This window comes from Lutra lutra, chromosome 4, assembly GCF_902655055.1.
Source record: "Lutra lutra chromosome 4, mLutLut1.2, whole genome shotgun sequence".
Classification (NCBI taxonomy): Eukaryota; Metazoa; Chordata; class Mammalia; order Carnivora; family Mustelidae; genus Lutra; species Lutra lutra.
The window spans coordinates 168,859,392-168,872,986 of record NC_062281.1 but is presented as its reverse complement, the minus strand read 5'-3'; the positions used below and the strand labels follow the sequence as shown (position 1 = coordinate 168,872,986).

General features: G+C 52.0%; 2 protein-coding genes across 4 annotated transcripts in view; one reads left to right on the top strand and one right to left on the bottom strand.

The window, feature by feature from the left end:
- Positions 1-1,169: 1,169 nt before the first annotated feature.
- Positions 1,170-8,973, top strand: DNALI1 (dynein axonemal light intermediate chain 1). Its single transcript, XM_047723977.1, has 6 exons — positions 1,170-1,309; positions 1,827-1,969; positions 3,691-3,860; positions 4,813-4,991; positions 5,325-5,489; positions 7,205-8,973. Exons 1-6 carry the CDS (start codon positions 1,229-1,231, stop codon positions 7,238-7,240), a joined length of 774 nt encoding a protein of 257 aa, XP_047579933.1. The 5' UTR covers positions 1,170-1,228; the 3' UTR covers positions 7,241-8,973.
- The window catches only part of GNL2 (G protein nucleolar 2), a 23,994-nt gene continuing 19,356 nt past the window's right edge, over positions 8,958-13,595 (bottom strand). For 2 of the 3 annotated variants that reach the window (XM_047723973.1, XM_047723975.1), the window contains 4 exons: positions 10,967-11,424; positions 10,544-10,623; positions 9,885-9,970; positions 8,958-9,206 (listed from right to left, as the gene is read on the bottom strand). In XM_047723973.1, the coding sequence (XP_047579929.1) occupies positions 9,054-9,206; positions 9,885-9,970; positions 10,544-10,623; positions 10,967-11,424 (777 nt within the window). In that variant the 3' untranslated portion in view covers positions 8,958-9,053. The remainder of the gene's footprint in view (positions 9,207-9,884; positions 9,971-10,543; positions 10,624-10,966; positions 11,425-13,595) is intronic. The other variant, XM_047723974.1, reaches the window with a different exon arrangement.

The following is a 13,595-nucleotide window of genomic DNA, read 5'->3' as shown; positions in this document are numbered from 1 at the left end:
CCCCTGAACTTCCGCTTCCGGGTGCGTGTTCTCCCAGAAACCCTGGCGGCGGAGGTCTAAGCACGTGACAACCGCTCCGCAGCTGGCGGGATTGTAGGGACCCGCTCGGGTGGCGGGAATTTTAAGTGTCAAAAAGAAACCGGGAAACAGCTCCCCTCGAGGCTCTTTGTTGCCGCGTTATTAGTAATTACTAAACACGGAGACAATCTTAATGCCCAGCAGTAGGAAACTGTTTAGCCAACTGACAAGTGGTCTGTCTCCGTTCGTAACGCGGTTTACAAGCTCTGTGACGGAGGGAGGAATCCCTGCTTTGTTCAACGAAAGAAGCGGGATCAATAATGGTGCGCAAACTGTGATTACACTTAGGTTTGGAAATACGAAGTTAAGAGAGGAGGCAGTGGAATCACAGTACTGCCCGTGGGCCAGTCATTAGTATTTCCCTCTCTATTCTCGAACTTTATGTTATGCTGTCATTTCAACATCTAGTTAAAAACAAACACTTTTTAAACATGTTTTACTTTCAAGTCACCTCTATAGCCAGCGGTGGAGTTCGAACTCACTGCCCCAGATTAAAAGTCTGACGCTCCACTGACTGAGCCAGCCTGGCGCCCCAAAACAAATACTTTTTAAAACCTGGACCTCCAGGGGCGCCTTGGTGGCTCAATGGGTTAAAGCCACTGCCTTCCACTCAGGTCATGATCTCAGGGTCCTGGGATGGAGTCCCACATTGGGCTCTTTGCTCAGCCGGGAGCCTGCTTCTCTCTCTCCCTCTCTCTCTCTCTCTGCCTACTTGTGATCTTTCTCTGTCAAATAAATAAATAAAATTTAAAAAAAAAAAAATCTGGAGCTCCAGATGCCCTCCTCTGGGGGATCTTCTCCTGGCCTTCACGGAGGAGTCACGTGACTTCCATTTTGCTGGCGACAAAACTGGGGGTCAGCGGTGACTTGCCATCTCATTCAAATTGCGAACAAGATGCAGCACAAGGACTCCAGCTCCTGTTTTGCCCGTTTCCAAAAGTATCAAGGCGACCGGTGAGCGGGAACCCTGATAACGTAAAGCACAAGGAGAATTTTTCGCCAAGGCTGAGCGGAAACTCACGACTGCTGGCCCCGCCCCACTCCGAAGCCCCGCCCAGGCCACGAGGAAGCGGGAGGAGGTTTCCATGGTGACAGCAAACAAGGCGCACACTTGAGGGGCCTCAGGCGGGCTACTACCCGCGTCGCCGCCATGATCCCCCCTGCGGACTCTCTGCTCAAGTATGACACCCCGGTGCTGGTGAGCCGGAATACAGAAAAGCGGAGCCCCAAAGTAAGGACAGGTCTTATGGGGGCGGGGGAGCCCGGGAGCTCCGATGGGGAAAGATCCCTGCGGTGAGGGTCCGGGGTCCAGAGAGACGTGGGCTGCAGCAACTGGGAGCAAAGGGAATTGGGACGGGGGAAGGAAGATGGGACAGCGGTACAAGGAACCCAGATGGGTGACCCCAGAGGGCAGATTTAGGATGAGGAAGGAAGTCATAGAGGTGGATGGGGCTCAGTCTTTTTCATAGTTATCTGGTCCAGGAACAGATCTGGTAGTGACTGCTCGCTCCATCACTAGAGGGTTGAGCACCCGTGCCGGAAACACTTGTTCCAGGAGATACAGGTCTTGGACTGGGGTGGCACCGGAGACTCTTCATGGCTTCCTTAAGCTGAGACATAACTTTTGAGAAGACAGATGGAGAACGTGATCTGGGAAGAGGGGAAGGGTGTTTAGAAGACCTGGGGCAACTCAGAGGGCTTGGATATGTGGAGTTCAGTGTCTGCCCTAACTTGTCTATTTTTCTCAGGCCCGGCCACTGAAAGTCAGCCCCCAGCAGCCTGGACCCTCCGGTCCAGTCCCACAGCCACCAAAGACCAAGCTCCCCTCAACTTCTGTCCCAGATCCTACAAAGCAGGCAGAAGAAATCTTAAATGCCATCCTACCCCCAAGGTAAAAATTTAGGAGCAATGGCTGGGAGAAAGCCCAGGCTTTGCTATCCCAGAACTTGGGAATGTAGGAAGAAGCACCCTGTCTCTGCCCCTGGCCAGGATTTCCTCCCAGCAATCCAGCACTCCTAAAGCTTGCAGACGGCTGGATCCTGGAAAGGTGGAGGGCAGGGAGACCTCTTCTCTATCGTCCTCTTTTCCTGAGTGCTCAAACCCAGGCTCATGGCTTTAAATACCATCTATATGCTGATGACTCCCAAATGTGTTTTTCCAGCCCTGTTCTTTTCTCTAAACTCCAGACCCATATATTTTACTGCTTCCTCATTAGCTTCATGAAGGTGTCTCCTAGGCGTCTCAAACTCAGCATGTCCAAACTAAATCACGATGTCCCCCTCTCCCAAACTACTCACCCCCAGTCTTCTTTCTCCTAGTGGCTCAGGCCACCCTTCATTCCTTTCGGTCTCTCACATCACACTTCCTATCCTTCATCAAATTCTTTTGGCTCTACCTTCAAATTTATATCCCAAATCCAACCACTTTCCGCCCCCTCTGCTTCCACTGTTTTGTTCCTCATCACTGTCACCTACATTGGCCTCCTATCTGAAAACCTTGCTTCCATTCCTAAGCCAGATCATGCCAGTCTTCTGCCAGGAACTCTTAAATGGTTTCCCATGTCCCTCCGACTAAAATCCCAAGACCTTACAATGACCTGCAAGAGTTAGCATGATCTGGCCCCTCGTATAGCCGTGATCTCGTCTCCCATTATTCTCCTTCTGTTCAGGGGGGTGATGCCACAGAGGCCTCTGCTCACTGTCTCTGGACACTGCTCTGACAGTTGCTGTTCTCACTGCCAAGGATACTCTTCCCCCGATGTCCACCTCGTTCCCTTCCGTCTCTTTACTCGGGTCTTGCTCAAATGTGATTGCCTCAAGGCAAGCCTTCCTTGAGAATCCTTATTTAAAAAAAACCATTTTCCCTTCTTCACCATCCCCCTACCCTGCTTCCTCCTTATCTGACATGCTTTGTTGACCATTTTTATGTAATAAGTTAACAGCACAGTTTCTAAGGCTGTGTTGAAAAGAGACTCATCCGAGATGGAAGTCAAAGAAGGGAGGGGAGATTTTTCAGGTGACTCCCTCCTGTCAATAAATGGAAATCCTCTCCCCACGGTGATTCTTCCCTCAGGCTCCCTTCTTGTGATTCTGGAACCTGGACATGCCTCTGACATAAGGTTTACTGGGGGGCAGGTGGTGGGAGGAGCGAGGAGGGGACCACATAGGCGCCTTCAGGAAGCTCCCCACTGCACACATTTGCCTCTTTCTGGCTGGCACAAGTTTTATGGTGCCCTGTGTGTCCCAGCCCAGAAGTCAGTGGGGAATTCTCACTGGCCTTTCTGTTCCAATCAAGCAACAAGCCCATGAAGCTGCCCTCACTCAGCTCATTAGGAGGGTAAGATCTGGAACATGGGTGATGATTTCACAGAGAGCCACAAGAGGGTAGAGATTGCCCAGCTCCCAGGCAGAGGCCCCGTGGAGGTGGCTTAGTGGGTGTGGCTATCAAGCCCCACACTCCTCAGAGAAGAGAGGGATGGAAGCTTCTGGTGGGTTGGTGACAGAGCTGCCCCTTGTTCCTGCTCAGGCAGAGGACCCAAAAGGCCAGCTCTGTTTGGGTCCCGGGGCCCCTCTAGCTGTGGGTTTGCTCAGCCCGGCTGTGTCTGTGCTGCAGGGAGTGGGTGGAGGACACGCAGCTGTGGATCCAGCAGGTGTCCAGCACCCCCAGCACCAGGATGGATGTGGTGCATCTCCAGGAGCAGCTGGACCTGAAGCTGCAGCAGCGGCAGGCCAGGGAGACCGGCATCTGCCCCGTGCGCAGGGAGCTCTACTCACAGTGCTTCGGTGAGCGGCCTGGCGCGGGCTGCGGTTGCGGGACTACGCGGTCTTCTCCTACCTCCTGCCCTTCCCCATAAGCACAGACCCGAGTTCTGAGTACCCCTGAGCCAAAGCCCACCCCATCCTGGAATTGTCTTCTCTCCCACTCCCTGCCCCCCAACCCCAGGAACTGCTAAAGGCGTCCTCGACCCCCCATCTTCCAGCCAACCTGGACACCTGTTTCCTAACCTCTTAGCAAATGGTTAAAGATCAGAACTTCCATTTTAAATCTTTGTAAAAAAAGATTTTTTTTATATTAAGCATGTTAGTTTTTTAATCAGAAAGATTAATATTCCGTATTTATATCCACCCATCAACATTCAGCCCTTGCCCAAGAAAATATTGCAGGATGATTTGCTACTAACCAACAGTCACCAAAGAGTTAAGTGATAGTGTCAAATGGCTGTCCCCCAGCCCATACTCCCTGGCCTGAGTGGACTCTGACAGCAGGCTCCCCTCAGTCTGAGGGTGACTAGGGTTTGCTGGCCAGGTCAGCATCTGTGGGAGAGATGGGTGGGCAAGCTTGGATACTTACTGTTTGCAGCCCCAAGCCAGTCCAGCCAAAGGGGCACGCAGGAGTTCCCAGCTGCTTTAAAGTAGTCGTCATCCTCAAACTGAAAAGTCAAATTTCTCGGACTAGTACCCTGGGCTTTCTTTCCGAGGGTGGCTAAGAGGGGCTTCTGGCTACAAGCAAACCTGAGGGCTCCTGTCTCCCTCTGCCCCGGGCTCGCCAACTGCCTGTCCTCCCAAGTGCTAAATTCAGAGCGGTGGTTATCTGGCAAGGCTCCTGGGGCCTCTGTCCCCAAGTGGGGAGGACACACGCTATGCTGTCCCCAGTAGGAAGGGTGGTGAGCCATAGACGTGGCACGGTTTCCCTCCTGCCTGCCCTCCTGAACTCATTGTGTGTGCACTTTGGAAGATGAGCTGATCCGAGAGGTGACCATCAACTGTGCGGAGAGGGGGCTGCTGTTGCTTCGAGTCCGGGACGAGATCCGCATGACCATTGCCGCCTACCAGACCTTGTATGAGAGCAGTGTGGCCTTTGGCATGAGGAAGGCGCTGCAGGCTGAACAGGGGAAGTCAGACATGGAGAGGAAAGTGAGTGGGGTTGACCATGAGGTTTCAGCGCTCTGTGAATTCTTCTGTCAATCTCAGGGCCACAGGGTTGCCATTCCAGATGAAATTCTGGCCTCTGAGGGGGCTCCAGCCATCCTGCCAACGAGGACCCTTGGGTTCAGAGCAGCTGGGCAGCCTGGTGCCGGCAGATCCCACTCCTCATGGACGTGCCGTGCCAGTCACAAACCCTCCACTGGGTGGCAGCACAGACCCTGACAATGTCAGCTTGGACAGCTGTGCCCAGGTCCCCTCCACCCAGTCACACGATCCTGACCCTTGGTGGCAGCCCAGGATGACCCAAATTTCTGTCCTCAGATTGCAGAATTGGAAGCAGAAAAGAAAGATTTGGAGAGGCAAGTGAACGAGCAGAAAGCCAAGTGTGAGGCCATCGAGAAGCGGGAGGTTGAGAGGAGACTGGTAGAGGAGAAGAAGCACAATGAGGAGATTCAGTTCCTCAAGCGGACGAACCAGCAGCTGAAGGTGGGCCCCCACCACCCACCCACCCCCCCGCCTCCCAAGGAGTGAAGGAAGCAGCGGTGGGGATGGGGCGGGGTGGGGAGGGGACAGTGAAGATTTATTATGTATCTTTTCCAGCCATCCGGCTCTGGATTCCCACAACACATCAGCCCGACTCTCTGGTGGAGGGTGTTTTCCTCTTGGAAAGAAGTCACCCATCCCCCGGGAGGGGCAGATATGGCAGAAAGTGGAACTTCTCTCCCATGACAGCATGGGCTGGATCTCTTCAGCAGGCTCTCTTGGGAGGGCTTTTCCCACCTACGGCTCCTCTGAGACATGGCCTTTGGGGTGGGCAGGGAAGGCCCTTTGAGAGGGAGAACCATTTCAAATTAGGAACTTTCCCCAAGTGCATGGTCAGGGGAAGGCAACTGGAGGTGTTTTTCCTCCAAGTCCCTTTGCCAGTGGTTTACTTTACCTCAGCCGAGCTGAAGTGGGGCCAGGCCCCTGAAACTCTACGTTCTCTGTGGAATCTGAAGTTTCCCTAAGACTGGGCCCCAGACCAGCATCATCACCTGGGAACTTTTAGAAATACAAACCACTGGGCCCATCCCAGATCTACTGAGTCGGAAACATCGGGGCTGGGGTCCAGCAACCTAACAGCGGAAGTTTGAGGACCGATGTTCTAGACAGCGGACCTGTTTGGTGGTGGTCTCCCATGGCCCTGGCCAGAGGGGCCCCTGGATGCTGTCTCCCTTTCCTCCCTAGTCTTGTGGGAAGTTTACATTCTTGTGATTGGCAGGCTTCTTGGGGTTCCACCAAGGACAGGCACTTAAGATAAAGACGGGCTTGTATGAACTTCTAGTGCGGGACGACAGATCTTCCTGTTGCTGAGTTTAACGAAGAAAAGCTAGAAACTTCACAGCCAGACTTCATGAATCTATTCACTTAGCAGCTTCTGAAGCTGCGTGCCTTATCTGCCGTGTTCCCTTCACCATAAGCCCGAGTTCCTCACTTCCTCCTGCAGTTACCAGCAGCAGGAGCACAGTGGAATACCTTGGCTTCTAACATTTATAAGCAACCTTGTCATCCCCAGGGGGTAGGACTCTTTAGAAGTGAGTTATTTTTATTGGCTCCAAGCTGCACTGCAAATGAAGCAGTGCCTGCAGTCCCCAAGACAAACCTGCTTAAAGAGCAGTCCACACACCATGATAGGAAATTATTTGACTGGCTGCCGGAGGAGCAGAGTAAATAACTCCCAAGCGTGTTAAGCTTTACATACAAGATGGACAGCTCCCTACTTCCTGGTAGCAATTTCCTCTAATTGGGTGTCAGGTTGTCTCGGTGGCTGGAAGATGGCTGTTTCCCAAAACTCTCGGCCCAGCACAGAGCTCCCAGGATCCCAACCCGGAGAGCCAGATGTTTACCTTCGTGTTTCAGGCCCGAAATCTGAGCCGTGAAAAACCACTATTTCAACAACTTTTATTCAATTTCCTTTTCAATGCTTTATATTCTACACGGAGCCATTATTGAATGGAAACCAGGACAGCTCTGGTTTCTCCTCCGGCAGCAAGACTGGATGCCAAGCCCGAAACCAGCTATATCTAGGAAATACGGAATTGGGAATGGAGGGGAAAACACTTGGTGGGGCGGCATCGAATTCTTTTTCCCAGGGACTTTCTCACCTCTCAGCTAAAGGCTGCAAGCTTCAAATATTAATGGAGTTTGTTTTTGTTTTTCAGGCCCAACTGGAAGGCATTATTGCACCAAAGAAGTGATCATTTCCACATGGGTCTCGGCGAGCACTGCTACCCCATCCTAAACGCGTTGTAATAAAAAGAAGCTAGTTTCCTGAGTGAACAGGCCATACCCTCCCCCGAACCCCCACCTACATGTTTGTCAGAAGTCACACTTTGCCCCAGTGGCATGGAACACAGGTCTGGCAGCCAGGCTCCTGGATGGGCTGTAGAAGGCAGTGCAGCCAACGGTCTCTGTACATGGCCAGCCTTGGGATTTGCCAACTCAGAAAGTAGGGCCTTTTGCCATATCCCTTGCAGGTGAAACAACTGCTTTCCCACGACTGCTCCCTCCTCCCAACTACTCCTAGCCAAATGGGCCACCTCCCTGTCCCATCTCTGGTCCGTGATGCATCTTGTACCTGACCTAGGGCTGCTGTGGCCTCGGTCCTTCCCTTGAGGTCCTTCACCATCCCCACCCCAGTGCAGTTGTAGGGACTGCTGCAGGAGCTGTGCGTTTATATGAGGTCATTTTACGCCTGCCCACCACGCCCACCACAGCCTCTTCCCTAGTCTCAGGCTGCCCGGGTGAGGCAGCAATGGCAGAGTCAAAGCCACGGCTTCTGAGCAAGTAAATGTCTGCTGGGAAGAAACACAAGCCACGAGGTCCATGAGCTGCCTGCCCCTCAGCAGCCCTGAGTTGCTTTGTTCATCTTACTCGGCAGGGAATCCCACCGTGACACTACAGCCCTCTGGCTAGCTGTGTTAGTGAACTGGAGAGGCACCCAAACCTCACATGCAGGTCTAATTACTCACGCGGAGGCTGCGGCCCAGAGACTGCATTTTACGACTCCTCCCAAGTTCAACCCAGAGTTCAGAGGCCCAGGGCTGCTGCTGGTTCCACAGGCAGAACAGTACGTGAGCAACACAGATCTCTCATTCAGGGCAGCCCGGAGTGGGCCAGCGCAGCGAGGAGTGACTGCCCTCCTTCCTGCGGATGCAGACTGCACAAGGAACACACTTAGGAGGGCACGAGCATGTCCACTTGGCTGCGCTGCCTCAAGTGGCTCAGTGTTGCCCTCAGGTGCCAGGAGGGACCCTCCGTAGCAGACCTCTGACCCGACATCGTCCCTCTGAAGGCTCCAAGGCTCCCTGGAAGGGCAGTCTGACAAGAAGAGCTGTGTTCCAAGTCAAACTTGCCCTGTGCCCCTCTCCTCTAAGATCAGAAGCCAGCTTTTACCCCTGTCCACGTGTCCTCGGGCATTCTAAGGCGCCACTGCAATCACCTGTGGGCTGCCATTTTCGTGGGCGAGAGCTCTGCTCGCTGAGATGGGCTAGACACGAGAGTCCTTGGCAGTGAAGCACCTATGTCCTCACCACGACTCCGGGACAGCTTGAGTGGCATTTTCCCCTCCTATTTTAAAGCCTGGGCCATGTACACTACATCCTTGAGATTTTGTTTTCACACTTCTGTTTCAAACTAATTGTCGGTATGACAGAAATACCACCTTTTCCATGCTGTAGACCTCATCCCTGTTTCTGTCAGAGACCTGCATGCCACGTTAACGCTCTGGAGGAACTAAGAGGGCTCGTGGAGGTGTCAGAAGTGCCCCTGGACCCCATCACCTAAAGCCTTGGGGTTGCAGGGACTTTCTTTTAACAGCACTGGTGAAGGGTTTCAACTGTCAAACCTCAGAATACATCAGGGCCTTAGAAATGCCAACTGGGCATGAAGAGAAGAATACAGTTTCTAATTGCATATTTTTGTATAATTTAATAAACTTTTAAAATGTTACTGCTTATGTTTTGTTAACATATAAACATTGTTAAATGTTAAATGTAAACATTTTAAAAGTTACTGCTTATGTTTGAATTTTTTGTGTTTGTGTTTCTGTCCGTCTGAGTCATTGGTCTTCTTTTTGTTCCTGTTCCTATTTTTCACGTTGTGTGTTTCATAGTAGCGTACACCAACTTTCCTGGACTGCTGCTGCCGCGCCGCTCGCCTCCGCTATAAACAATGGCAAGAAAGAAAAAAAACAAAATGACCAAAAAAAAAAAAAAAAAAAAAAAAAAAAAAAAAAAAAAACCACCCCAGTCAATCATAGCAAAGTCCCAGAAGAGCCCCTCTGTTTCTCTGTGCTCCCTTCCTATGCTGCTCCCCCAAGTACTAGAAGCAGTGCTAGTAACAAGGAAGGGCTCCCCTCACAGACCCAAGTGCGCTCTTGCACAGTAACTCGTGACCGTGCCATGTTCTAGACGGTCATTTGGTCCAACCATCCACCATGCTGGAATCTTTTCTACCGCACTCCTGACAAGTGGTCCTCTAAGGGTGAACACTTCTAGTAACAAGCTCTTCATTCCCCGGGGGGGGCCACCCCAGCTCTGATGAGCCCAGTAACAGAGCTGGGGGCAGGAATCCGTCTGCCAAAACAGCTCTGCTCACCACAGAAAACCAGCTGACCCTTCTAGAGGGGAGCCCACCTGTCTGAGGACAGTGATCAAGAACTCAAGGACCTTCATCCACTAGGCCAACTCTTAATCCCATTGAACTAATCGCAACTACGTCACTTAGGACTGGGGTTCTGAGAATTCAACTCCAGACCAGCAGTTCTGGAAAGCATGTCTCTTAGGAAATGGATTGTTCCTCTTTACTTCCTGGGTGACATTTAAGACCAAAACCACGTACTTCCTTAGATGTAAGCATTCTGCGAGTCTTATTTGAACGGTCCTCTTCCCTCTGTGCCTTCCTTTTCTTTCCCTTTTTGGTAGGTGCTGGAAACATAACACACAAACATACAGAAAAGAATCAGGAATTTTCTATTCAAAACTCTGTCTGTGAATGCTAACATGAGAATGAGCTTGACTGTGTTGGAGGAAGAAGGCCAGTGTGCATGGAGTGTGGCGGGCACGGTGCAGGGGAAAAGCGGGATGAGGCCGGGAGGGCGCCAAGTCAGGGGGACCCTTCCAGGCCGTACCAGGGTTTGCATTTATGCCACGGAAACACATTTTCATGTAGAAGCTGTGAGTCCAATGGAGTAAAGAACAGATACCTGACCCATCCCGCCTCCCACAAAAAAAATCTGGCTGACTCACCCCTAGACTATAAGGTTACTAATGGTCTCTTTTTACAGGAAGCCTCCTGAATTAATCCCATGAAATGTGCAGAATGAAAAGCGAATAACCCAAGCTGTACAACAAACAGTATACAGAACAGGGTCACCTGCCCATAATGACAAGCACCGTGCGGGGAAGAGCACAATCCCCCAGTGTAGAGATGAAAGTCACACGTCCCACAGTTCTAAGGGTGCACACCGCACCCAAGCGGTTTGATGAATTTAACTTTACCTGTGTCTTCTGCAACCTCTTCAGCTGCTCTTTGTTCTTCAGAATTTGCAAAAACCTTTTCACTTAGTCCCTTGGATATTCTGCAACAGAAAAGCCAAGTAACACAGCTGCCCGATCACGTGCCAACCCGGGGGCAGGGACCACCCTGAAGACTGCAGAAAGCCACCCTCCTTCCCGCGGTTCCCACTGCAGCCCACCGGCAGCAGGTGAAGCCCCACAGTTCCAGCAGCTCCCTGGGCCTTGGGCAGAGGCGGACCTAAGCCACTCATAATTCAGGGAGCTCCCTCTCATAAAAGGACAGACCACTTTTTAAAAAAATGGCACTCCTTTCCACCTCCCATAAAAATACTGCTCCAGTCCTCGTGGCAAGTATCTTAGAAAGGAACGAGCAAACTACAATTTGTGAGAAGACGAGGATACGACCTGACTGCTGAAAACTTCTTAGCTTTGGCTTTGTTTAAAAATTTCTGATATTTAGCAATCTTTTCATCCAGCGCTCTAATAACGGCCTTGGTGTCGTTTCCCACGTGTTCTCCCTGGGACTCCGGGCAAGACTCCTCTTCCTCGTCTTCCAGTTGCTCCTGTTCCTCCTCCTCCTCCTCCTCCTCTCCGGAAAAGCTCTCAAGCTCTTCATCGATATCGGACATCTCCAAAGGGACCAGGTCATCCCCGGAAAACTGAGGCACGACATTGATTTTGCCGAAATTCTGTCGAACCCGTGCCAGAATCTGCTGCATTTCTGAGTCCGTGTCACAGTGACTGTTCTTGTTTTCCTTCTCAGTGACAGGCTCTGAGGCTTCCCCTACAGTTGCGGTAACTTCCTCTTCAGCGTCCTTCTGGCTTGCTTCTGTGGCAACTTCCAAAGATGGGGAGGACGGGAGCTATTCAGGCCAAAAAGGGGGACAGGTGAGGGAGAGAAATGGGATCAGAAAATAAAAACCATTTCCGAACTGACAGCCTGCTCCCGAAGGAGGCAGTCCCCTTCTCGGCACTAAGGGAAAGAACTGAAAACCGCCCACTGGAATCCCGGCGTTCATCTACCGCAGGCCAAGCTCCATTACACCCAGAAGCCGCGACTCGGCTCCAAGGCCTTCAGCTGCGGTTCCAAAGGATGAGCCCACTGTGAGTATCGAACCACTCAGACCATCCGCCATGCCCCGCAGAGCGTCTGCCTCCCTCCACCCTCCCTGAGGAGGGGAAGGACTGGGGCTGTGGAGACAGGCACACCCAAGGCGAGCACACACAAGTGCCCCGGACAGAAAGCAGACTGCTAAGCGGTGGGGCGCAGGAGAAGCCCCCGGAGGAAAGGTGTGATGACCAAGAGAAGGGAAGCTTGTGACGGGAGGCCATGAGGAGGCGAGTTGGGGGACAGGGAAATAAGCCGCCTCTCTGAGGTAACAGCAAAGAAGTGTGTGGCAGGATTTATCCTGGCGCCTCGCCTTTGTAGTATTATTTTATCCTTGCAACGGAGATTCACGAACCTTCAGGGATTTTCCGAAGGCAAGAGTGGTCGCACACCAAGTGCTCAATAAGTCGGGAATCCAGAACATTCAGGAAATTGTACACAAAATTTGTAGGTACATTTTTATACCTGTTCCCAAAGCTAAGTTTTTAGCTTTTAGATTCTGAACGAGTTTCGGCCACTACCAAGAGAAAAAAAAAGAAGAAAATCGCAGACTGGGGGAAATAATGATCTAAAACTCAATGACCAGACACGGAGGAAGCGCTCAAGATAACCCTATGATGTGCACATAGGGTGACAAGAGACCCTGCCACACCTCCTTCCTACCACGACCCCCCCCCACCGCGAGTCCCTTGTGCCTTGTGCCGCTGCGGTCCAGCCCCATGACTTCCTCCCGGCACGTGGATCACAGCAGGCAGACACTGCCTTCGGCCAGTCCCCTCTCCCAACAAGACAGCTACTCCGCTCCTGCCTCACACCATTAAGGTCTCTACCAAAACGCCACTTCCTCAGAGGCCACCCTCGCCCACCACCCCACGTACAAGAACACTCCTCTCCCATGCCCTGACCCTGGTTTTTGTCTTCCTCACAGTAAGCAGTGCTTCCTGACATTTTTCTATTCATCTGTTTACTGTCTGTTTGCCTATAGTATCAGAATGTATTTTTGGTTTTGGCACAAGAGCTCTAAACCCCTTAGTATCCTGAGTAAAAAATGGGTGCCTGCCATTCTTCCTAACAAGCCCCTTTCCACCACCCAGGAGTTTATGCTGATGACATGCTCACGGGGGGGGGGGGGGGGCTCTCTTCAGAATGGGGGCTGGTCACCAAAAGGCCCAAGCACCTGAAGAGAGAGCGAGAGACAGGAGTTCGATCACCGATGGCCAATATAATGGAACGTCCGTGGGAAGCCCTGAAGGGTAAGGTCTGGGGAGCTTCTGGGTCGAATGTACTGATGTGCCAGGAACGCACCAGGCCCAGAAAGGGCACAGGAACTCTATGCCACCCACAACCCAACACCTGGCCCTAGGCATCTCTTCCATTCGGCTGTTCCTGAGCTATATCCTCTATGACAAGCTGGCCATCATAAACCACTTTTCTGAGTTCTAGGCGTCGTTTCAGCAAATCATCAAACCTGAGAAGCTCTGAATTTGTAGCTGGCTGGGCAGAAGCGTGGGCAGCCTGAGAACCCCACCTGCAGCTGGCCTCTGAAGGGGGGGCCATTTTGTGGGACTAAACCCTTAACCTGTAGGTCTGGGCTAACTCTTAGAGCAAGTGTCAGAGCTGAACTGAATTACTAGATATTCAACTGGAGTCAGAGAGCTGCAGAGCTGGTATGGGTATCAGAGTGCCCAGAGATATGGAAGGGCATGAGGCGGGGACCCGTCTGCTTCTGCTGTAACACCGCCAGCGCCCAGCGGAGTACGGAGCACAGAGGACATCCTCCGTACGCTGGTGCTGCCGGAACAACTCAACCAGCCAACGATTCAACAAACCAAGAAGATGGGAGAGGACTGGGTTTTGGCTTTTTTGGCTGTTTTGGGGGCTCAGCTGGGAGAGGGAGAAAAGTTAACATATACTTCAGGTACGTCG

Coding starts and splice junctions, on each gene's coding strand:
- DNALI1 (XM_047723977.1), top strand. CDS start 1,229: ATGATCCCCCCTGCGGACTCTCTGCTCAAGTATGACACCCCGGTGCTG. Junction 1,310..1,826: donor CAGAAAAGCGGAGCCCCAAA/GTAAGGACAGGT, acceptor TATTTTTCTCAG/GCCCGGCCACTGAAAGTCAG. Junction 3,861..4,812: donor GCTCTACTCACAGTGCTTCG/GTGAGCGGCCTG, acceptor GCACTTTGGAAG/ATGAGCTGATCCGAGAGGTG.